This window comes from Pocillopora damicornis, chromosome 3 (genome assembly GCF_964200805.1).
Source record: "Pocillopora damicornis chromosome 3, jaPocDami1.2, whole genome shotgun sequence".
In the NCBI taxonomy this organism is placed as follows: Eukaryota; Metazoa; Cnidaria; class Anthozoa; order Scleractinia; family Pocilloporidae; genus Pocillopora; species Pocillopora damicornis.
In genome coordinates this window covers 14,653,995-14,679,916 of record NC_142672.1, presented here as the reverse complement: position 1 = coordinate 14,679,916, position 25,922 = coordinate 14,653,995, and the positions used below count along the sequence as shown (strand labels likewise).

The 25,922-nt window shown below is 39.2% G+C and overlaps 3 protein-coding genes across 4 annotated transcripts in view; 2 read left to right on the top strand and 1 right to left on the bottom strand.

Annotated features, from left to right (window-relative positions):
- The window catches only part of LOC149048415 (uncharacterized), a 95,689-nt gene that overhangs the window by 13,159 nt on the left and 56,608 nt on the right, over positions 1-25,922 (top strand). The window lies entirely within an intron of this gene.
- On the bottom strand, positions 12,883-24,966 carry LOC149048418 (uncharacterized). 2 transcript variants are annotated; one of them, XM_089201078.1, is made up of 6 exons: positions 24,857-24,966; positions 19,630-19,757; positions 16,315-16,691; positions 15,789-16,011; positions 15,106-15,201; positions 12,883-14,553 (listed from the first exon to the last, which is right to left on the bottom strand). In XM_089201078.1, the coding sequence occupies exons 4-6, from the start codon at positions 15,826-15,828 to the stop codon at positions 14,501-14,503; spliced, it is 189 nt and encodes a 62-aa protein (XP_089057204.1). In that variant the 5' UTR covers positions 15,829-16,011; positions 16,315-16,691; positions 19,630-19,757; positions 24,857-24,966; the 3' UTR covers positions 12,883-14,500. The 2 variants fall into 2 exon arrangements, with proteins under 2 accessions (XP_089057204.1, XP_089057203.1); XM_089201077.1 differs by having other exon boundaries at positions 12,883-15,201.
- On the top strand, positions 20,867-22,928 carry LOC149048419 (uncharacterized). The gene is made up of 2 exons (XM_089199466.1): positions 20,867-20,876; positions 21,922-22,928. The coding sequence occupies exons 1-2, from the start codon at positions 20,867-20,869 to the stop codon at positions 22,926-22,928; spliced, it is 1,017 nt and encodes a 338-aa protein (XP_089055592.1).

Genomic DNA, 25,922 nt, shown 5'->3' with positions numbered 1-25,922 from the left:
CCTACGAGTACATTGAGAACTAAGAACTCAGATTCTTATAAGCGGGTAAGTACTGTAGTTTGACTTACTAAAACAAAATCAAGTCTGCAATGAATATCTAGTTGTCTTTGCCTCCAGATAATCCTCTTGCCATTTGGATTAAAAATTCTCCAAACATCGCATAGCTCCAAATTTTCCATCGCATTTTGCACTACCTTTAAAGCGTTCTGATGTGTTCTGGCGATGCCATTTTTTCAGAGAAAATTGAGAGAGCAAAAAACATCCTAAGCAGCTGGTCTGCTGGGAGACTTACTCTTCTAGGTAAAATCACGATAATAAAAGCTTTGGCAGTATCCCAAATTGTATATGTTTTAACCTCTCTTCCAATCCATCAGGGTGCACCTAAGGAAATCGATACCCTGCTATATGACTTTCTCTCAGAAAGCAAAGGGGACAAACTTAAAAGGACACAAATGATCAATGATTACGATAAAGGAGGCCTTAAGATGATAGATATTCAAAGCTTTAATAAATTGCTAAACAAAAAGTGGGTAAATGGAAACTTCTCGTAGACTTCCACCCCCAGAAGTGTAGGGGGAAAGTAATGTTTTTAAAGTGCTACTACGATCAAACTATCCATATCCATTTTTTATAATTTCGTGTAAAATATGACTGTATAAAATACTTTACTTAATATCAATCCATTACGACCATCAGAAATCTTTTTTTATTTGTATTTTTATTTCCGAGAAGTTGCAGTCGCCATTTCTTTATCTCGTTCCAATTATAGCCTGGTTGAGAATTAGGGAAAATGACGTCAAATGCTCAAAATACCTCGCGTAAAATAACTCGAGTGTGCTAGACTATTGCAATGTTTGAATTTATTACAGGTACAGTAAAAAACCCTTTTTTAAGAACCTAGATTTTAAGTTTAATTGTACATTAAGACTCCTTTTACACGAGAACCTGCTTTAGCCTACAACTTTGAAACAGGTTCTTTTTTTTGAGAAATTCAATCAAAGCAACAACAAAGTTCCACGTATTAATGTTGCGTTTTGTTCTGTTTATCTTGGATAGCTTTGTAAACTTGGTAAATATATGCTTGGATTTTTAACATATTATGCATACAATACCAAAAATAGGCCACGCCCTCCAATGACAAACAACTCATTTATTTTGAAATCTAGACTGCGAGCAGAGGGCGCGATCGACGAGCGGTGAGCGGCCAAGCTGCGATCTCTTTTCGCTGTGACTGGCGCCTCTGCTGCTCGCAGATCACGGCCTCGCCCCTCATTGCTCGTCGATCGCGTCCGCTTTTTCCCCGTTCGTTCCAGTGGGATTTCACAGCAAAAGAGACTACTCGCAGTCTATTTGAAAACAAGAACCTGTTAAAGAACCTGACTAGCCAAATTTTCCAGTTAAGCAACATCTTTTATAATAACCTTCTTAGCCTTGCTTGGAAAAAATTAGGTTCCTATTAGCGGGTTTTTACCGTATATGCTTCTGAGTTTAAAATTGAAAAAAATACCAAATTGCACCAATGTTGCACTAAGGTCACAGGAACTGTCCCGTTTCGGGAGAGGAGGGTACTCCTGTAAATTTTGAATAAGTGTGTGCCTCGAAGAGTCTTGAACCCTGTCCCACTTTAAGGATGAAACAAACGAGAATTGTCCAAACACGAAATATGACACCCTATTCAAGGAAAAACAATAACCAAACAACGGCTAACCACGCGCGGCAAAACGCAATTCTCGATAAAATCGCTTTGTTGACAATTTTAGCGGAATTTGCTTTTTGTTTAGCTGGCCATTTACACACTGCAATTTTAGCCGATACAATTTACATATCCTATCTAAAGATCACAACCGAAACACAATGCTAACAGAGGCAAAACGATAACCGCCAAAACCATACCCTATCCCGCGGCACATACATGTATATGGGAGTACCCCCACCTCTGGGTATTTAAAGTGGATATTGTTCTGCAATGTCCTCCATCAACCGTCCAAAACAGCCATTCGGGTGAAGCTCACCATACTATCTTCTCCACATGAATTCCTTAAGGTATTCTTGTAGGAAGTTAGGATTTGTGTTCCCTTTCATCTTCTCAAACTCATTAATAATTCATGCTGAGAAAACAAAGGAAATTACAACCGTGAAGGAGGCTTGGATATGTGACCTTAATTATCATAAAATCTGGTGAACTTTTGCTTTGATTTTCTCCAAGAATTATTAATGGTTTGAGAAGCTATATCAAACATTCGAAAGGGTGTTTCATCCGATATCCAAACACCTTGAAGTTGGTTAAAAAAAAAATCGGCTGCGCCTCGTTTTCTCAACCACTTCTCGGTGTTTTTCGATATCGGATGAAACACTCTTCCTCGTGTTTGATATATTACTTCTTAAATTTGTCCTTTGCTGCAGACCGATTGCTCTCTGCGTGTTGTGTGTGGACACCGGTGATTGGGTCTACAAAGTTAACCGAGTGATTAACCGTTTAATGATTGAAACCCAAGACCCTTTGCATTTGCCTGTATGCCGCCCATTCATCAGTATAAACCAAAGAGCCTGGTTGTACGTGTCTTTGGATAATGGTCAAAAGAGTACGCGCATCTCGCCTTCTCACAAGCTGTAAATACGGTCGAGCGGGGTCATACTGTGTGTGAAAAAGCCCAAGAACCCATCTCTCTCCTCGAGGTCGACGTCCCCTTTGGAACTGTGCTTAAGAAGAGACAAATTTCATTAAAACGTGTTGAATATATAGAAAAAAATTAAGAAAGACTGTTTCCTAGCAGGTGCAGGACATGAGTGGGTATTATAAACTGAAATACGGTTGATGTAATGTTTCGTATGTATTTTAGTTGATATGTTTTCTGTTGTAAAAAAGACCTGAATGAAATACAATGTATACGAGGCATCGAGGTGAATCTCTTTATGAGCACATTTCTTGATGACACATTAATTGTTAACATTTTCAAGGTAAAATGCGCACAGTTTTTGGCATTTTGGCTCTAATCTGGCTACAGGTTTTGCCGAAGATTTTGGGAATAATTCGGATGGCGCTATTTTTCTGTTGAAGTCACTACGGTGAGATCGACTTGCTGAGATGGAAGAGAAGAGAATAAAACGTGCTATAGCCATTCGCGAGAAGAAGATAAGGTGCAAATAAGCTTACATTTGTTCAATTGATCTTCAAAGGATAGTGACTAAAACACCACACGAGCACTACGAGTAACATACAAGTACATACGAGTAATTACGAGTCATACGGGCGCACACAGATACATATGAGTAACATAAAAGTAACATACGAATACATGGAGTAACACACAGATAACATAAGGTCAAATGTGGGTAATACGCATGAAATCTGCAAAGTAAAATACAAGAAATTGGACCTTTAACGGAAATCGTCGATTTGTTTTTCACTGCTCGGTATGGAGAGAAATTAGCATTTGAGGGTGTGTGTGTCTGTGTGTGAGATGGTGGTGGGGGGGCTGGAAAGAGACCTTCCTTAATGTTTCCTGTGAGCCTGTTACTGCATAAAATAGCAATAACAAAACTAATAATAAATTCAAATACTATTCAATCATGTAGGCTGAACAACAACGCTGATTTCATACGGTTACCACCCTCCCAAGGTAATACCCGGGACAAGATCGGCCCTTGTGACCCTAGGGTGGAAAATGTTTGAAGTTTTCAGTTTGTCCCGTGGGTAGGGGGTTGGGCAACTTCAAATAACTACCCACACAAAGACTCCTGGGGCGAAACGAGATATGTATTATTTTTTATAATTATTTCATTATTTCTCACTTATTTTATTTTCATTGTATTTCTTATTATTAATTTATGTTATTGCTATTTTATGCAGCAATAGGCTCACACGAAGCACACGCAAACACACCCTCAAATGCTAATTTCTCCCCACACTACCCCGTTTTGTACATATGATATCATTTGCACATTTATCGCGATTGACTACCTAATTTACCCCGACCTGCTCTCGTGCTGGTCTCGTAGCTCAGTCGGTAGATCTAATTCGGAGGTCGTGGCTTCAATCCCCACTTGGTCAAATTTTCTTTGCCCCGTGAGGACTCCCAAATTTCCTTTAAAAGGGTAGTAACCCAGGGGGATTTATTGTATCGGCAGTATTGCCTTCTTCCAGCACCCAAACATTTATTTAAAAAAAATTATAATTTATATTACGGGTGCTTCGCGGTTCACATTCTATATCTATATCATTTGAACCAATGAATACACCGAGCAGTAAAAACAAATCGAAGGTTTCCGAGAAAGGTCCAATTTCTCGTATTTTACTTTGTTTTTACAAATCAAAGGAAAGAAAGTCAATTAAGCTTTCGCTAAAATGCATGCGATAAAAAACCATTTCCCATTTGAGTTTTGGAATGAAATTTTTTTTCGGATGACAAACTGCAGTTACCAGTATACATCTTGTATTACGGAGGACAGTAAGGAAATTAACCAATGTTTTTTAAAACACTTGCACACAGCCATTGTTTTGCTCCATTTTGTCGGACAAATATCTCGAAACAGTTGTATCCCTATAAAGTGGATTTACAAAGCTACGGAACCTAATACACCAGCGTTGAAGAGTACATCATCGGAAAATGAAATTTCCTTACTCGCGGTCCAATGGGAACAAACAGTGTTAGAATTGTTTTGACGTTTACTAAAAACATGCGCTTGATATAGAATGAAATAGAAATCAAAACTTTATGAGTGCGGCTGGAAGTATTGCGAGTTCACTCTACCGACGTCCCGTTTGCCGTCATGTCTCAAACTGGAGGTTTTTAACCCTTTAAATAGTCGAATTGTGTGCTCTTTATCGACAGACGGTGACACTTTTTTTAACGAATAATGACAGCGGCGGCGGAAAAAAAGTTAAAATGCCATTCATTGTCCAATGAAATAAGCTTCCAAAGCACAGATAATAAAACCAAATATAACCTAACCTTTGAAAAGGATGTAGTAAGTCTCCAACGCAATAAACATCGTGCGTTGTAGATCTCATAATTTTGATCTACTGTAAGTGAACACAGATCCTTAATTCTCACACCACATCTATCTCCGGAAAAGTAACAGGCAAAGTCAATAGGTTGAATATACTTGAAAAACTAGAGAGGGTAAAGGACCGTGCACTTAGGTATGACATGTATTTATAGCAAAGACCCTTCATTAAGAAAGAATGCTCAATTTGATTGGTTTACAAAACACATTAAAGGGTCGTCTCACCCAATATATGTTAATTACGATAGACAGATTTTTTCAAAAGAAGACACCCACCACTACAGCTAATTCATTTCAAGTAAAGAACACGCATCGTAATTAAAGGGGCACAAATATGCTTTGATACCTAAAGTAAGATGTACAAAACATGGTACTTCAACCCGACCTTTTCCGGTTCCTGAAAATTCAAGGGATTCTCAGAACACGTCGCACTCGAGCAGGCAAGGCCATGAAGCAATCGTATGGTTTCCACAAAATCACAGAAATTAGTTCTGTATGGAATGTTCGTAAACCTTCAAGTGTGAAATTATCTGTTGGACCTAATTTAAATAACTTGGTAACGATTAAACGACACCCGTTGAATTCTTCATCTGCAAATTCGCTAAACTTCTGCCTTCTAAATGCAAGATCCATCATCAATAAAACGCTACAAATTAAAGACTTTGTGGTTGACAAAAACATCGACATTCTTGCTTTAACTGAAACCTGGCTTAAACCCGATGACTGCTCTGACTACACCGTTCGTGATATCAGTCCCACCGGATATGCTTTTGTTCACATACCAAGACCTAATGGAAATGGTGGAGGTGTTGGCCTACTCTACAGGAAAAATCTGAAAATGGAGCAAATTAAATCGGATCCGTTTAAATCTTTTGAATTTAAAGAAGTACTGCTTCACTGGTCCTCATCTATCATACGTATTATTGTTATTTACCGCCCTCCAATTTCTGTCAAGAATGGTCTTACACATGCTGCTTTTTTTGATGATTTTTCTTCACTGCTGGAAAGGCTAGTATCTTCTACCGGCCGTCTTCTTCTAGCCGGTGATTTCAATTTTCATGTCAACGATTCATCTGACAACACTGCCAATAAGTTTCTCGACCTTTTAAGCTGTTTCAATCTGGAAGTCTGTAATGTCCACACCCCGACGCCCAAAAACAACAACGCCCTTGACCTCATTATCACAAGATCTGGCGAAGAAACTGTCTTAAATTTATCCATCAATGACCCGGTTATCTCTGATCACTTTGCTGTTCTTTGCACCTTGGCTATCAAGAGACCACCCAAAGCTAAGCTCACCATCTCATCACGTAAACTGCGTACAATTGATCCAGACAACCTACGGCGTGATATTCGTTCCTCCGCCTTATATAACTCACCATCTCAGGAAATTACGGAACTCTGTGACCAGTATGAATCGGTTTTACTTTCCATTTTAGACAAACATGCACCTTTGCGCACAAGAATCATCAATCTGCAACCTAATGCTCCCTGGTACAGCGAGGAAATCAGAAAACAGAAAACAACCTGCCGCAAGTTTGAAAGGCGCTGGCGACGCTCCAAACTTGAATCAGACTATCGACTTTACGCTAATCAACGCACTATTATTCAGAACACCATTTTTAAGTCAAAAATGGATTACTACTCTAATCGTATTTCAGAGGCTGGCAACGACAACAAAGCCCTATTTCGATTAATCGACCGTCTCCTCCACAGGAAAGCAGAGAAAAGTTATCCAACCAGCACAGCAGCTGAAGATCTCGCTAATACATTTGTTACCTTCTTCGAAGATAAAATAACCCGTATTAGAAGTATACCTACTCCTTCTGAAATTCCGGATTACTTTTCCTCACTGGATATTTCCACCACTAATTGTGAGCTTAGCAACTTCTCACCTACTTCAAATCTTAAACTATCGAAGATTGCCCGCTCTGTTGTGCAGAAATCCTGCTGTCTGGATCCTTTACCAGCCACGTTACTTAAAGAACATCTGGACCTGCTCCTACCATCTATTTGTAGTATTGTAAACCTGTCACTGGTATCTAGTTTTCTACCTTCGTCCCTTAAAAACGCTGTTGTAACCCCTCTTCTCAAGAAACCGAACCTGGACCACGAAGTTCTTGGTAATTTTAGGCCTATTTCGAACCTTAAGGTTATCTCGAAAGTCATTAAGAAGGTTGTGGCAGTGCGTCTTCAAGCTTATCTTGACTTCTACCAACTCACAGAGCCGCTACAATCTGCCTACAAATCATTCCACAGCTGCGAAACCGCCCTTCTCCGTGTTCAAAATGACATTTTGCTTGCTATCGATAATCGCCACTGTGTCATGCTCCTGTTACTAGATCTCTCCGCTGCATTTGACACTGTTGACCATGTAATACTGCTCAAAAGATTGAATTCTAAATTCTCAATACGTGGCACTGCACTTGACTGGTTCCGCTCCTACCTTACTAAACGCACACAAGTCGTCCTAATCGATGGAAGGAAATCGCAATCTCGTGAGCTCAAGTGTGGAGTACCTCAAGGCTCCGTTCTTGGGCCGATCCTCTACCTACTTTACACTGCTCCTCTTGCCGACATTTTACGTTTTCACGACATGCAATTTCATTTCTACGCCGATGATACTCAGTTGTACATTTCTTTTTCCGTTAACGATGATCTGGAATTAACCAGTAGCATTGCTAAAATCGAGAATTGCTTATCTGATCTAGATAAGTGGATGGCCTTAAATAAGCTGAAGCTAAACAAAGACAAAACTGAACTTCTCTACCTTTACTCAAAGCACAACCCTCAACAGTCTATACCTCCACTTCGTTTTGGTTCTGATATAATACAGCCGTCTTCATCTTCCAGAAATATCGGCGTCGTTTTCGATAGTACTATGTCAATGCTCCCTCATGTCAAATCTGTCTGTAAATCTGCCTTCTATCATCTTCGGAACATTTCCCGTATAAGGAAATTACTATCCATTAAGACCACTGAGACTCTAGTCCACGCCTTTGTAACCTCCAAGTTGGATCACTGTAACTCTCTTTTATACGGTGTCCCCAAATACACTATCCAAAAGCTCCAATCAGTGCAGAATGCGGCGGCTCGACTTGCTACCAGCTCTCGTAAATTCGACCGCATCACCCCTGTTTTGTTCGACCTACACTGGCTTCCAATTTCTGAGCGAATTAAATTCAAAATAATTCTGCTCACCCATAAAGCTCTTCACCAGCAGTCTCCTGTCTACATTCAAGACCTAATACGCCGTTATTCAACTTCAAGAACGCTCCGTTCGTCTTCAACATTGCGTCTGACTCCTGTCAACTTTAATCTCAAGTCCTATGGCTATAGAGCTTTTGCTGTTTCGGCTCCTGAACTGTGGAATAAACTACCTGATGACATTCGTTCTTGTGACAATTTAAATATTTTTAAACGTAAACTTAAGACTCATCTTTTTAAAAATTACTTTAATGTATGATCTCTTTTATTATCCATGTCAAACGCCTATATCTTAGACATCAGTTAACTTAAGACTTACTTTTAATATTATTTTAACGTGTGATATTTTAATATTTTTGTAAAGCGCTTAGAACAGGACTGGATAAGCGCTATATTAGTAGTTTTATTATTATTATTATTATTATTATTATTATTATTATTATGGTCTAAGGTCTCTTCGTTACTTCGCCGCTGTAAGGACTTGGAATTCGCTGCCGGAGACGATACGCGCTATGGCCGGCACAAGAGAAATTTAAAACTGGATTCCAGACACGCAATTTACATCTAAATTATGAGGTAATCACATTACTTATTAGAGTTTTATATCTTTTATCGTGGAATAAACCCTCCCCCCCGGGGGCAATGAATTATCGGCCAAGTATCAGTGAAGTATCGGTGAAGTGTCGGTCATGTATCGGTGAAGTGTCGGTCAAGTATCGGTGAAGTGTCAGTCAAGTATCGGTGAAGTACCGGTGAAGTATCGGTCATGTATCGTTCAAGTATCGGTCATGTATCGTTCAAGTATCGGTCATGTATCGGTCAAGTATCGGTCGTGAATCGGTCAAGTATCAGTCAAGTGTCGGTCAAGTATCGGTCAAGTGTCGGTCAAGTATCGGTCAAGTGTCGGTTAAGTATCGGTCAAGTGTCGGTCATGTATCGGTCATGTATCGGTCATGTATCGGTCAAGTATCGGTCAAGTATCGGTCATGTATCGGTCAAGTATCGGTCGAGTATCGGTCAAGTATCGGTCAAGTAACGGTCAAGTATCGGTCATGTATCGGTCAAGTATCGGTCATGTATCGGTCAAGTATCGGTCATGTATCGGTCAAGTACCGGTCTTGTATCGGTCATGTATCGGTCGAGTATCGATGGTTTAAGACTATATCGGTCGACACATTTATCGGTCGACAATCGACCGACTATCGGTCGACAGTCGACCGATAGTCGGTCGACAGTCGACCGATAGTCGGTCGATTGTCGACCGATAGTCGACCGATAGTCGACCGATAGTCGACCGATAGTCGACCGATAGTCGACCGATATATCGGTCGACTGTCGCCCGATATGTCGACCGAGTCCACCTATAGTACACATGATCCAATTTTTTTTCGTTCAGGCTAAATAATTTATACACTGACATAAAAAGTGAAAGAGTGATTTATAAGGTTCTTCTTATGTTGAAGTCTAAAGTGCTTGCAAATGAAACCCTCTTTTATTAATACAGGGCCATGTAGTTCCTAAGTTTTAAAATAATGCAGCAGCTGCATGTCACGTTTGGAAAATCACGTAATGTTGCGTGACGCTGCGACCGATGTTTTTGATTTTCAGTATGCTCTGCTGAAGAGATATGGCTTGGCCGCAATCGAGGGAGTTTTCCTCGTGGAAAACTGATTTTCTAGGTAATTGTTCACATGAAGGACAAATCCATTTATCGGGCTCTTCATCTGTTTTTGCCCAACACCTAAAGGAAGAAAGTCGCAGATTAATTGTGGTTGGCAATTTCTAACAACTCCACTAAACCTGAAAAAGGAAAACAACCAACCAAACAAAAAAAAAACGTCTTACCAGTCAAACCAGTGGCAGTGGCTCTCGAACTGAATCATGTCGAAGTACCTTGACTGTTTGCAGTGATGGAACAACCAATCTTCGAACAGTTTTTGGCTATAACAAGGAAGAGTTAAATGATTTTAAAAAACTTGTTCTAAAATTAATGAAGGCTGTTCATCACATGACACTGTATTGGAACGAGTATATCTCGTTTGCTATTGTATCACACTACAAGGTATTTCTACCACTTAAATTAAGTGAAGAATGAGTTGAACATAAACCACGTTTTCTGTAAAGTACACGAACCATCCTAACCTCAGCATCATCTGTAAAAAAACTTCTTCAATTTTTTAAATTTGGAAATTTTCAGTTAAAACCGCGGCTCCCAAAAAAGTATCTCACCTTGCCAAAACAATTTCCAAAGAAATGTTCAAATTTTCACATCTTTGCGTATTCCTGCTCGTAGGTCCAGTCAAGCCCTTATGTTCATTGGCCCCCGCAGTAGCCGTTAACAATGGCTTATAGGCGTTTAGTGTTAACTTGTTAAACTCCCTGAAGAAGTTTACGACAATTAGACGAAACGCGTCAGAGAATAAAGAAGTTTTACAACTACTGTTCGCACAGCGCTGCTCACTAGTTTAGTTTTAAATTTTTTTACAAATTGTTTAAAAAATTATCAAAAATTATTGAAAAAAAATTAATAAACGTTTGAGTCGGAGCTATTCCTGTAAGCGGTGAAATATAGGAATGGCTCAAGTCTCTGGTCGTCCGCCGGAACTGACTAAATGAGTTTAGTCAGCGGAGCTAGTCAGCAGATGTCTTTCTCATCGCCGGAATATATCGCTGAATGACCTCGCTGAACAAGAAAGGCTGCCTTCCCTTCGCTACGTAAGTAACCATTTCTTGTTTGACACATCCGTGTTTTAACTCGCATCGATATTTCATTGTTCCGCTTCGAGACATGCGGCTAACAATACTCACGTGCAAGGAGTTAAGATATAACTTATTAACTTTTACTATTTTTATCATCCAATTACAGATCGGAGCCATTCCTGTATTTAGTCGCCAGTTACGATCAAAGGATTGTTGTCTGAAAAGGTGTGTTAAAAACAGTTTAAGACAACACAGTTTTCATATGATAGAATCTAGGGTTTCCAGCAACTGCACCTGTAATATTCACAGGCCTTCTACACCTGAAAAATAGGTCAATCGAAAAGAAAACACCATGGAAAGATTGCCAAAAGGCGACAGATGACAAGACAGATTGTAAAGTTTACACATACTTTGCTACAAGGAAAAAAAGGGATCTTTCGAGCAAGATTTATCGCGTTTCCTTCGGTGGAATTTCCTAAAATTTGCTGGACCGGTAAACATATTTGTCTGTGTCCTTCCTAGCGTGGGAACTGCCTTTGTTACCCTTTTTTTTTTCTTCTGCTTTTGCAAGATCGGCAGGACAAATTTCACAACTTGAAATTTTGAGAGATTTTACAGAAGCAAATTGAAGAAAATCGAAGGCAAAGCCAAATTATCACTGGCGAGTGCCTCCTTTCGCAGAGTCTTAGCTCAATAAAAAAATCATTTTGATAATATTTAGTACAGCAAACGATAGTCCGAACCTTGCTCATGGCCCTTTTGATGGCTTTTAATGACCCAGAAAAGCGAAATCATGGCGCGAGCCAACATTTGGCAAAAACCTTATGGAGCTTCCTTTATTCACATCTATGCTTTTTACTCTGATAGAGTACGCTCTTTCAACCAACGACCGCACGTCATATCCGAACTTTATTATAAATAGTCTTCAGTGAAAAGATCTTCCTACTAGTTTTGTTCAAAACTTGGCTAGGTTGAACAGTTGAGAACTAATGTTCACCGGAAATTTTGGTAGTGACTACATCTATCAACCTTATAAGTGATGTTTGCGTTAGACTTATAAGAGAAATTTCTCTTTTACTTCTAAGGATTGTGATCAAATTCTTCTGGTCGCAGAATTTTCAAACAATCATGGCCAGGGAGCCGTAGGCATGATTGGCAGAGTGATTAATAAGATTAAACTCAAATAATGAGCATCTCGTTACTAAGCCACTGTTGTTGCTTCTCATTCAGTTCAGTTCTAAGTCAAGGAAAGGGCCACGTGGCGTTTATTTTCCAGCCTTGGTTTCCTCCTTTTATAAATGATGCCAACGGACGAGATTGATTCAAGAGTAAGGGAATTTCGACGGCTCTGAAAAGCAAAAACTAAGACACTTCGATGCGTTAACATAATATATCAGACCAAGACGCATTGGCAATTTTATTATGAAGTGCTTCATTCCGCCTAACAGGAATTCATTTCTTCGAATTTCTTTCATTTGTCTCATATACAATAGCCTTCAAAGGATGGTCCTCCAGCCCTTAAGAGTGACCTATTCACCCGCAGCGAATGTTCCACTTCTTTCCTCTCACCACCTTTTCGCGGCGGACGATAAACGGTCGACGGTAGACGCGTCGCTGCGTTACGAAATTAAAAATTGTCACGCAATCGTCTGAATATCACATAAATCTTTCTTTCGCGGGGCATCACGTGGGTGACCGCTTAATATTGAGTTCAGAGAATTGGAGAACAAATGGATGAAAAAAAAACGATTTTGTCATTTCGGGCCGTAAAATTTATAAAAGCTTGCTCAAACTACTTCTGACATGAATTAGAAGGAGGACAAATAATTGTCAACAACAGACGACAGACGATAGACAGTAGACGTTAGACGATGGATTGTGTGGCGTTGAACAGAAACTCAGCAGCTAATGTTCATGCGTCAGAGGTGCATAATCTATGCTCAGAAAATTGACAGACTCGGAGGTAAGTTGCTTTACACGTTTTATTGAAAGATAAGTATATTGTCAGCGATACAAACAATTTACGAAAACATTACATATTACCCAAACTATAAAACGTTATAAAAGTGTCACTGATAAAAAGGGCTTGATCAGCACACGACCAAACTCAATGCATCCGTTTTGCTCGGAAAAACTTTACTACAGTCGCACAAACAATTTTGTCAGGTATTGATGCACGTTTGTTGCCCTTTTGATCTATCAAAATTGCGAAATAATTTTAAACTGATGAAGGATTCAGAATATTTTTCATAATGAACCGAAGCACCGAACAACACTGAGCAACACTGAGTTCAAAAGTCACATGCGATCACTGTTCAGGCAAAAACCGACCATTACTGCTGTGAAAACACTAATACTTGCTTTTCACTACCCTGGCATATTGCCTTGAAAGTCAAATTTAAGGATTAAACTTCCGCTTGGGTGACGATGGTTTGACACACACTAAGCTTGGTAAAATCACGTTTTTCATGCTGAGCACTGAGCGGTCGAAACCTCAATCATACAAGACACAATACTAGTCGCTATGGCCACTATCCAAATCAATCTATAATGCGCCAAAAGAAAACTTCTTCATTCTACTTAATTTCAATTTCAAATTAAACGTAAGATGTGGCTTAACTAACATATAAGCCTACTTCTTGAAAAATGCATATGTATTGAATCCCTTAGCTCGATGATATCACTCCTATTAACTGATAACTGTGTAATTTTTGATACGAGGTATTAGCTTCAATTTACCTGACTACACGATGTAGTCAGGTAAAGTTACACTTTATTTCAACCAGTTATTTGGAGAAAAAGGCAGTCGCTTCATCCTCTTTCAAAACGCTTACACAACCACCCTACGCTTAGGCCTAAGTTGTTTGAAAGATCCAGAAAATCGATGATCCCAAAATTAATGGACATTAAAATTGAAGACAACTGAAACTCAAATCATTGATAACTAGGTAACCATTTATCCTGTGGGTTGAGTTATCTACCTTCGCTGCATTTTAAATTTCAAGAAAGTGCACCTCCTCAGGGCAAGGAGTAAAACAAAAAAATTTTAAAAAAGTAGTCTATGAGTATATATAACAGTTTGCGCTGTACAGGAAAAGTATATGAGGTCATATTTGTAATGATGTTGATTTCAATGTGCGCTGGCAAAGAAAGTGAGATAACGTTACCTGTTCTCATGTTACAATCGGGAAACTGACTGGTACTCATTAGCATGATTCATAACTGCACCGCATTTTAGCTTATTCTAGCTTGTCCTAATGAATCCAACCATAAATTATTTTTTCCCTTAGAGCTTAATGCATGTTGCCTTATCTGAAAGAAAGTGAGTTTTCTTTTTTTAAATTTCAAACATACACCTTTTGCTCAGAGAGACGGCAACCTGAGCCTTTGCACAAGTAGGATATGCATCGGCTGGTCAATGCAGTCGGATCAGCTAGGATTACTTACAAAATAAGAAAATTATTTTACACGCCTAATTGAACCTGTTCGAGTAGGCAATTCTCTGGGTTCCACCAACCTAGTTCTGAGTAATTTTGGTAAATTGATAGTAGTTTGTTGCAAAAGTTCCTCTTGGCTAGCCATCCTCTCAACACCAAACAGATGCCGGTAACAGAGACTGCAGCCCCAAAGAGAAGGGCTCTAAGGGAGGGAAAGCGACCATGAATTGAAATGAAACATACGGCAACATAATAAATTTAGCCCTGTCAAAAAATAATGCATATGTGTATGTGGCGAGCTAATAAATCTGGAAAGGTGTAGAAGTCACACTCAATAGTGATTTACTTGAGGGTTGAAATATGTACTTGGCGAAATTGTTGGGAATCACAATCCAAAACAATGAAATGAGAAAGGCAAGCTCAACCACGACTCTTTCAACCCCTGTGCGATACCTACTTATGAATCACTTTTACGACTCGGAGAAATTTTTTAGCCTCTCTAGAAAAATAATCGATGTTTAATATAATTTAGCGATGACCTACAATTTCGCGATGGATTGTGAGCTTAAACACGCTCCCTTCCCCACCCGCGTTACAACGACAGCAAAAGCTTTTTTTTCAGCCACATATTTCCTCTTAAGGTCCTCGAGACTTAGGATAAGTTTGGAACGATATTTTAGAAGCGACTCTTCCTTCGATTTCTCTTTGACGTAGCGGTAAAATCCAGCAGTAGTTAATGAGGCAAGAAACCCACCTGCGGCTCCGCCCCCGACCAAAGGAGTAGCACCAATTCCCGCCGCTGCAATTGCACTAACGCCAGATGCGATTGCTCCAGCTCCACCGGTAAATACTGAAATGAACAGCAAAAGAATTAAATTTCTGTACGAATGACCGCCTTCAGCGCTATCGGAAGCGTAGGACCGTAATATCACATCTCTTCACCTGAGCCTTGCTCTGAAATTAAGCTTTGCTCTCTTTATATCTAGTTTTTATACAGCAAAATCGGTACCCATTCAAATTTATTGCAAGGTAATCCGTACCCATATTTATGGGTCGGTTTTACGAGTATCAATTCCACCTCGTCATGACGCCGCAACCAAATATTATCAGCTGCATGAGTTACCAAACTTTCTAAGCTGTTGTGCAAATCAGTCTGCGCGCGCGCTTCGGCGCACTGCGGGCTCCGCTATCATAACCGAAATGAGATGCCCTCACAACTAAAAATGGCTGCAGAAAGAAAAGATTGCACTTCCTGAATTAGGTTTTGTATCATTTTGCAAAATTCAATGGTTGGTGTTATTTTTAAATGGTTTCATTATAGTTACTGTGATTAAAACGCGACGTTAAAAAGTGCTGACGTGTACTTTCTGAGTGAGTGTACTTTCTCTTGGCTGGAAAAAAAGTATGGTTTCTAGAGCATACTACTCCTGAAATCACCTGTGGCACCCACCACGAAAAGGCCTACCATCCACTTCATTTTATAGTTTTACTGACTCGAGTAGTAATTTATTTCTTTGTAAAACTCTGTAAAGACTCTCTCGCTGTCTTCCATACAGCACTTCCATGCGTTCAACTCCGCATCCAATTCCTGTTTCTTAATCTTCAACGACAGCAAATATTCCCTCGACAACTTTTAATCCACTCGGACTGCTTCATCAACCTATAAGTAGTCAGGAAGACGCATCAATTAACGGAAGGAAGGTTTAACTGAATGGCATGGATTTAGAACTGCTAATTAACCTGAATTAATAATTTTGTTTATAAGCTGCAAAGAATGCGCGATGATTGGCCAACGAGACTTAATGCCTTTTTCTTCTATTCTGCACCTACAGTTTGAGAGACAGAAGGAGGTCTGGCGTGTAGGCCTCCCGTCGCAGGACTGTGAATGTTTTTAAATCAAGGTTGAATAAAATTGGCGTGTGATCTGATTTCCTAAAAGTAGAACTTATGTATGAAATCTTACCTTTGATCTTATAACTTGGTATAAATTCGTTATTCATTTCATTAAGATGATCCTCCACTTTTTTTATAGGTTCAAATGACCTCGGCACTTTTAGGAGAACTTCTAACTTCGTGATTTCTGTGGCGACGCTTGCTAAGATTGCACTTTTCGCCGTAAGAAAAATGTAGTCAGTTTTGGTGATCAAATGACGCAACACATCCTCAATAAAGTCACTTTCTTCACTGGAATTTGCCTTTACAACTTCACGAAACGACTCTTGCAGCCGAGAAATGATATTCAGGTCCTCAGCCAAGATCTTCTGACACTAAAATCTTGATTCCCTCCAAAGCCTCATGCAAACAAATTTCATCCGCAGCCATAATGATTGCCGGTAAGTACTGAAAAAAAAGGAAATGTCTGGATTCTCTTAGGTACCCTTTGTTTTGATTATACGTAGTGAAGCCCAGGTCTCTATTGCGTTTTTATTTTTGCAAAGACATACATTCTGGAAATGAACTGATGCCGTACTGTTCTTAAAAAATCGCCACAAATTCAGTAAAACTTGTCGTTTTATCAAATCGAGCATGCATTTGTGGTTCCAAGCCAGTTGGAGATTGGTACTTAGGACAGAAAAGTTGTTGTGATATCAGATTCGTAAGTTAATGACTTTTACACCACGAATTCATATACTTCCATCAACCAAAGAAACAAAATGTACGTCTTTTCTCAGGGAGGATTAACTTCCTTGCGCTCCAGAGTACTGGTCATCGAATTTTAGAAGTGATAAAATATGCTTTAAGATTTACCCTGATCAAATGCGGCTGGATGATGTCATGCTTTTATATAAGGCCTTTCAAATACTAGAGGAAACTGCGGCACAGTAAATACTACTGCCAATAGGTGACATGTTTCCCGGCGATTTATTTAAGCCCAAAGCAAGGTATCCAGTTTTGCAGCAAACTGGGGACAAAACACAACTATTAAACGAACGAAGTTAAAGTCAAGCGCTCTTCTCCTCTCTATCACTGATTACGTTTGCTACTGTAAAGCGTAATCTTAATCCTAGAACTAAACTGTCCACAGTTATTCTCAGGTAACTGCCTTAAATAATGCTAGTTATTCTGCTTTTAGGCGTTTAGAGATTTATTTAGGACTGTATCACACAAAATTACCTACACCCAACAGAACTTGGCTGACCAGAAAACCTCAAATCGCTTCAAAGAAACAACTAGGACATTTTCAGGGAAATTTCTACAGCTAGTGTTTCCTGGGTCCGTTTACCGAATATTCATATCCTACTTCTCTGTGTACTCTGTGCGTTACAGATGGTAGCTGCACGAATATAATTCTGTTTATTCCCCACACTCGATATCTGTCCAATCTTTGCTCCTTTTTCCCTGCCTCGAATGTCAAGCGCGATGGTATAAAGAGGTGTTTGACTTTCTCTCGCGAGATGTATTAGGCGACAAATCTATTGATCGAGCTTGAGAAAAAAACGCAAATTCAGTTGCCTAGCTGACTTGCACTGTTGTAATTGTGTCGAAAAAGCATTATGCATGATCCTAGAAAATAATTATCATACTCTAGGAACAATCCTTTACATTATGTGCACAATACGCAACAAAACTTAAAGTTAAAAGCCATCGAACAACTTAAGTGAGCTGAATATGCGGAAAAAAGTATAAGAACATCATTTGATCCCTTGTCATGATTATACTCGTTCGATTCCCTGGAGAATAGCCTTTCTTGGGAAAAAGGGCCGGAATCATTAAGTGTTAAATGAAAACCACTCGATCTCAGTTATGCGAAACATTTTTCACAATCCTGTAATTGAAATTCCGTAACCTATGCTCTCTGTTGGTAAAGCTATAGCACAGGCATCACGTGATTCATAAGCAGAGAATCATGTGATTTCTTCGTAATCAATTCTCACAAATTATATGAAAAACAAAACGGAACAGCCCTTCTGCAAACTGGATCTCGACTCTTGCCTTTGGTTAGTTCTTTTGAGTAATTGCCTTGAATAAAGATCTCTGAATTGGTGTGGGAAAAACAGCGCAACAGCTGCGGAAACTACTGTCGAAGGAAGCATGAACTCGATCTCATTTGTGCGGAAATTTTTTTGCAATCCTAATTGAAATTCCATAGACTGTATTCTCTGTTGGAAAAGCTATAGCACAGGAATCACGTGATACATAAGGAGAGAATCATGTGATTTCTTCATGATCAAATCTCACGAATTCCATGGATAAAAAAACAGAACAGCCCCTCTGCACAATGAATCTCGAGCTCTCCTTTTCGATAGTTGAATAAGGATCTTTGAATTGGTGACGGAAACGCAGCGCAACGGTTGCGGAAACTACTGACTAATCACTCAATTATGCAAATATGCAAACATCCCCCTCCAATTGATTGAGGCCATGATAAGTTTCAATTTTCTGAACTCGAGGAACTTACTATGTTTCTGCTTCGATATTTGGCTTGTTCTTGCAAGATTATTCAAAACTCGCCGATAGCTGATCCCAGACATCTATGAATGTAATTTACGGAATTCAAATCGAAGCCATTTTGTCGTCAAGAGACGCGTCCTTAGTCATTTTTAAGCAGTCACCACGGTTAAGCCACGGTAAACGTCCTTTTAAAACTTACAATGCATTTCTTACAAATTTCATTTAAAGCTCGGAAATATTACTGTATTGAAGTACACCATTCCTATTAAGCATAACAGGTGAGAGAAGCGAGAGAGATTGATAAATCCGAGTAAGCGAAACTACTGGAAAGCCCTCTTGCATTCTGGATCTCGTCAAGTTAATACCTTCTAATTTGCTTTCCTTCGTATCATCTGATCACTTTATAAATTGAAAGTCATTTGATGACAATAACACAGCAAAACGTCTACAGAAACTACTGTCGAAGTTCTGCGCAATGCGCTGGGCAAGTAGTCTGCTGTTATCTATTTGCCAAATAATATCTTATAAAATATTGTCCTGAAAAATTGCATTTTAAAGAGTGTGTAATCGATAACTTGGATAAATCTTCAAGAAGAGAGTGGCGTTGAAAGCAATGCTCTATTTGATGATCCATGGCTGAGATAGCAAAGGTCGGCAGCTTATTAAGTATTGTATTTATTTAGTTAAAATCAATTAATTCTAGCTTCACACAAGACTGTCGGTGTTAAACTTGTACCGTATGTAGAGCTTTTTCATTCGATCAAACTACCGGAATACAAATTCTGCAGATATGTAGCAGTCTTGGAATTGCAATCATGACACTCCATTTGTAGGAAACCTGAATTGTGCTGAGAGATATGTGAACATATTCTGTATGTGAACTCACCTAGAGGTCAACTAGAAGTAACGTAAGGGCGTCAGATCCTTTCGTTATTTACTGTTGTTCACTACGAAGTAGATCCACGAGTGCCGCTCCGTCAACAAACAACTAATGTGGACTTTGGAACTACACATCTGTTCGAATAAAAAAAAACAACCCACTAAACAATCAAAACGGAATAATCTTGAACCCGTCAAACAAGTTCTTAAGCTATTTTGATTGAAAATTGGGTGGGGACATGGAGTAATCACCATATGAGGATATGCAAACACCCCCTCCAATTGTTTGAGGCTATGGCTCCGCATCAAAATTTTTTGCACAAAAAAGTTATTAGAAACACGCCAGAAATTAAACCCAGACAACTTTGACTGGAGAGGCCTCATTAATGAAAATTAGCAAACCATTAGCTTGGCCGCATTCAAATCGATGACATCTTCTCGTCCCGGAGAAGTTTTCGCTCTCTGAATAAACAATATTTTACTATTTGTTAGGATAGTTGAAGTCACGCGTTGTAAACCATGGTTAAATACCGTTGGATACTTATACGATGCTTTCTTTTGTTTTTCTACCTCCCTAACAATTCCAAACCACTGTAGCGTGAGGAAAATAGCACAAATTCAGTTTAAGAGCGGTAAAAAGTGTATCCCCGCTCATACCTGGTGCAAGTGAATTGAAATCATACTGCTTTTTAATCAATCACGACTACTTTTATAATGAGTCTTGAACCTTGACGAGTACAAACTCGTGATACCTGCGGATTTTTTGCTGGGTTGTAACTTCATCATTTACATTTGCAAAATTAATTTAAATTTAATAGAAAACTTCAAACAATGGTTTCCGAAATCATTACAAGGAATGACGTTACCTAACGTGTCTTAATCAAACCAGGGATTTGGCTTTTGTACGCTACTAATTTACAATCGACACGAACTTTACTTCACAGATGATTAAAGGGCTCAGTCAAGTCATATATTACAGAAGTTCGAGCTCCAACGGGAAGCGAATGTTGAACAATTCCTCAATTGCATCCTGTCCTAAGACAGTCAATGAAAATCTTTAGCACTGGGTATATTATTTTGATCAACTTTGTTAAGAGGAAGTCTTGCAAAACATAATTTTACTTTATTTACGAATATAGCTCCTTAAAGGCGGTTAAATTCCCAGAAAGTAAAACAATAAATACACGGCCTTGTTACAGAAAAAATTGAGGGAACAAGATGGATTTCCTCCTCCTATTGTTGAGATGACATCAAGTAAGTAACGCTCATGGGGTTCACGAATTCCCAGAAAATAGCTCTCTTCAGACAATTCAAAATATGTCTCAGGACTGATTATTTGTTCATTTCAGCGAAACGTTACCATTGTTTCAAGAAAAAGATCACCAAAATCAAATTATCTCACTAGATGTGTATAAGAGTATAAGATAATAGCACTTTCAAGTCATTTCGTCCAACCGACCTCGCAGCTTCACGGCCTTTCCACGAGAAAGCTTGATTATCAATGCTTTTCTTTATTCTGTTAATTTTCCCCTGCTCAAGAGAACCCCATGGTCGTCCTCTTCAAGAAAATTATTTTCTGAAGCAAGTTATTCTTAGCCTTGCTTATTTCGATTGTAGGTCTGCCTGTACATCTATTCTGTTAGATATAAACGAACTATGCCGGTCTAACAGTCTGGGAGCAAATGTCATAAAATAAGGTCCCGTGTGAAGTTCGTGCTGAAAGCAAGCACCTAGTGTAAAAGTGTTCATTAGGTCCTACTAAACATGAAAAGTTTTGGTGCCAGCTTTGCCACTTGCTCAGACGGCTTTTAAGGGGGGGGTTAAATTCTGACCCATGAAATCCAGCGTGAAAACGAGGCTAAAACACATAATTCCTCATAACTTTGTTAATAACAGACAAAAATACACCAGACTTGCTCACATGATTGGGCATGATCCTCCCTGTTAGTTTATGCTAATTTACATAGGTCACGTGACCTTACGCATGAAAGCGAGGCTGAAACACATAATTTACTATAAATTTGTCAAAAAAAATCCTTATCATGCCAAACTTGCTCACCTTAGTCAGTTAGACATCTTGCATCGATTGGTGCCACTTTGTAGTGTCACGTGACCCCATACATGGAAATGAGGCTGGATTGCAAAACACGCCAAAGGTGAACACATCATCCAGGACAATAACGTTGACTCATTGTAATTCATATTAATGCTGTATGTATAGCATTTGAATGAAAAAAATAAAAGCTAAAAAGCTGCAATGATTATGTATTTCGTGTGGCTTAGATGACTTTATTATGAGCGATTTCTACAATCCTATTTCGCAATGGGAGACAAGTCGTTGTGGCATGGGGAACGGAATGTGAGGCAACGCACAGAGACGTCAGGCATTTACGAAGTACACAAGAAGAAGCCGACACAAAGATTATTTTACATGCTCTGAATGCCTCTGCTCAAGGTGCTACCCAACTATCTATATATTCTCCTGACACTGATGTTCTTGTTTTGGCTCTCCGACGGTATCCAGATTTGTGCTCCAACCCTTGCTTTGTTACTGGAACCGGTAGTAGTCGTAGAGTTATCAACTTGAAGTCAATCGCAGACGCCCTTGGGCCCACTAAGACGGCTGCGCTGCCAGCGTTTCATGCGTTGACCGGAGCAGATGTTACTGGGAGTTTCTCTGGAAAGGGAAAAGCCATTTGTTGGGATGAGCTTGATAACACCAGCACTCCTATCTTGCAAGCTCTTGCTAACCTCGGTTGTGGGGAACAGCCAGATGACGGCACAAGACGTGGAGTGGAACAGCTGGTTTGTCGGATGTACCAACCAAAGACAGACATCAAAACTGTCAAAGCCCTCAGATGGTCCCTCTTTAAGAAAAATCAAGCTGAGTCTGAGAGGTTGCCGCCCACACAAGCTGCTCTCCATCAAGCCATACTGAGAGCGCACTACCAGCTTCTTGTTTGGAACAACGATCATGTAGCAAACCCGGTGTTGCCCTCACCAGAAGGCTATGGATGGCAAGATGAAGATGGAAAGTGGGTACCAGTCATGAAAAATCTTCCACCAGCTCCAGAGGCAATTATACAGCTTGTCCGATGCAAGTGCGCCAAGTCCCTTGCTCTAACAACCGTTGTCGGTGTCAAAAAGCCGGACTTGTCTGTACTGATCTCTGTCTGTGCTATGAAGATTGCCAGAACGAGTATGCTGAAAGTGATGATGAGTATGATGAAGACGAAGTCGAACAGGAAATTCCATAGGAATGGACAACAGAACAATGTATATAGATATTCAGTAATACTTTCATGACTGTATGTATAAAACAGCAGTGGTCGCTATTTTCATTTTCTGCCCTGGTTCCAATATACATGCGAAAATGAATACATGGAACCAGTATCATAAGTTGGCAAAATTATTGATTATGTGTACAAGATAAATTCTCAAATGGAGCCTCCGCAGTATTTGCTTTATCCGTCTTGTTCCTGTGCTATGGGCCATAGGACAATGATTAGTTGAAGTTTTTATATCTGAAATCGGATAACCAGATATGTATCTGCCTAGTAGTTGTTAATACATTTGGCAGGACAAATGCCATCCTACACGATGCTACCAGATATATCCAGCCTCGTTTCCATGTATGGGGTCACGTGACACTACAAAGTGGCACCAATCGATGCAAGATGTCTAACTGACTAAGGTGAGCAAGTTTGGCATGATAAGGATTTTTTTTGACAAATTTATAGTGAATTATGTGTTTCAGCCTCGCTTTCATGCGTAAGGTCACGTGACCTATGTTAATTAACATAAACCAACAGGGAGGATCATGCCCAATCATGTGAGCAAGTCTGGTGTATTTTCGTCTGTTATTAACAAAGTTATGAAGAATTGTGTTTTAGCCTCGTTTCCATGCTAGATTTCATGGATCAGAATTTAACCCCCCTTAAAAGCCGTCTGAGCAAGTTGCAAAGCTGGCACCAAAACTTTTCATGTTTAGTAGGTCCTAATGAACACTTTTACACTAGGTGCTTGCTTTCAGCACGAACTTCACACGGGACCACATTTGCTCCCAGACTATAAGAGTAGAAACCACTTTGAAGTAATTTCAGAAACACATCAACCAAACTCAGCTCAACAGCTCCACAGCCGTTCCGCGAGGAAGCGTGGATATCAACGTTTCTTCTTTAGTTGTTTAAAATTTCTTAAGCTCGGGAGAAAGGTCCCTCTTTGCAAGAAGGTTATACTCTAGAGCAAGTCATTGTGCAAAAAGATGGCGAAAATCAGTAGATTCAACATCATAATGCTGTGACAACTGAATTCATTTTTCTTCGACGTGAAAACCATATTGGTCATCACACTTCTCAGCGAGACGCAAGTGCGCAGTTAAAGCGCGGTCCCAAATTTTAGACTGTCTAAGAATATACATCACAGAATTCGAAAACCTTGACACTTATTAATTTCAGAACCAAATATGAGTTGAACATTTATAGTGAATAGAAAAAATTAATGCAGAACGTTTTGGCCTCTAAATACCCTTTACTCGTTCGCTTTCTTACAAAACAGCATTTATCCGATGGATAGTGCAGTACTCTTTTTTCAGCACTAATCCATTGAACAACGGTTTATCGATTTGGTTTTTATTCTTGTCTTGTTCAAAATGAATTCTCTTCTTTCAAACATGTTTTGGTTTTATTTAGTACCCAAAGTTTCGAAATTGATCATTACTACCTAACATCATAGGCAAGTTTCTGTTCTGTCTAAATCCGAATTGAATTTCTGTTAATCAAGCACGCAATAACGCCCACGAAAATTAAATGCGAATCTCCTCAGTGCAACTTTTTCATTGAGAATTCCTAGAAATACGAAAATATATTTCTACTGCTAAAGCACGTGGCAGAATCAATTTCATGGAATTCAAAAGATGATTGTCAAGTTGCTGCCAATCATGGCGAGCTTAGCTTCCAGTCAACGATTTGAAGCATCAGGAAAGTGAAACGAAGTTGACTGAATATCATTGTTTCCTTTTTTTGCCGAGAACAAAGTGTAAGAAACCAGTGGATTTGAAATGGGTTGTAAACGAACTATGTGTACATATTCTATACTTACTGGCGATCTTTCACAAGATGAATAATTAAGAAATATCAATGTCTCTCAATGTGTTTTGTTCACGGGAATGCAGAGCAAATACTTCATTACTTGAGCAATCGTTGTACAAGATACATATATCTTAATTTACTTACTTGGGAAAGCTTTGTATAACCGCGATAAAACCTGAAATAACAGACGCGCGAGATACAGTGACCACCGCCGCCCTCGGTAAAGGCCATATTTTACAGAAGGTAGAGTTCTAACAAGAAAAGAATTCAAGTGAACCAACAGATCTTTTGTCGTTCAGTTGTCGAGAATAGTTAATATTACCCATGGCAATCTACACTCTTTATACAGGCTATATGACCTTTTAATCTCATGTCTGTATTCCTAGAAAACAGCATTCTTTACAAAAGCAAAGAAATTCTCATGATTATCGTCACGGTTTGTTTATTTCGGTGAATCAAGTTTATAGTTACAAGAAGAAGGTCGAGAAACTTAGATTGTGTCAATAGACTAGAAATGCACTTTGGAGTCATTTTAGTGTCACGACAAAACAAAACCATTTCTCAGCTTCACAACCATTCCTCTTGACAGCTAAGATACCTGCGTTTCTCTTTATTCGATGAAGTCTTCCGTGGTCAGAAAAATGGTCACCCTATTCAAGAAAATTAAATTCTGAGGGAAGGCAATATGCAAACAGCTGTGAAAAGATTGCGACCTTTAGGAGACATAGTTCTTACCAGGGTTAAATTTATACTCACCAAGTTTTTTTCTTGGAATTCGCAATTATAGTTTCAAGAACCTCGAAATATAGAATTGTACCTCTCTATTACACTAACCACAACTTATCAATTTTTAATTTTATATTAGTCACTCTCGGGTGAAATGAGAACCTGTAACCCTGGTAAAAACGGATTTCGCCATATACCAATTATTATGTGGGCCATACAAAAATTATGTTTGTTTCAGAATTAATGTTACAGAGCCGTTCCAATGAAACAAACGCTAAGTACTAGACCATTGTTGGCAAGGATGTTGTTTTCTCGGAAAGACGACGAGGAAAATTATATTCAGAGGTCAAATGATCTAGTATTACCGTTTCCGTCAAGAGTTCTCCTTCTTCACCTAGAAGATTTAGATCATCTTTGGTCCTTAATTTATTACATGCATTGAATTTTAGATTGTTTTAACCCTAGACTGAGCCATAAATCCAAG

What these genes read in the sequence shown, in the direction of transcription:
- LOC149048418 (XM_089201077.1), bottom strand. Translation starts at nt 15,828, where the DNA reads ATGAAGTGGATGGTAGGCCTTTTCGTGGTGGGTGCCACAG. An exon ending in TTTCGTGGTGGGTGCCACAG is followed by an intron (nt 15,202 to 15,788) that starts GTGATTTCAGGA and finishes TGTTCATTTCAG; the next exon opens with TATTTACCGGTGGAGCTGGA.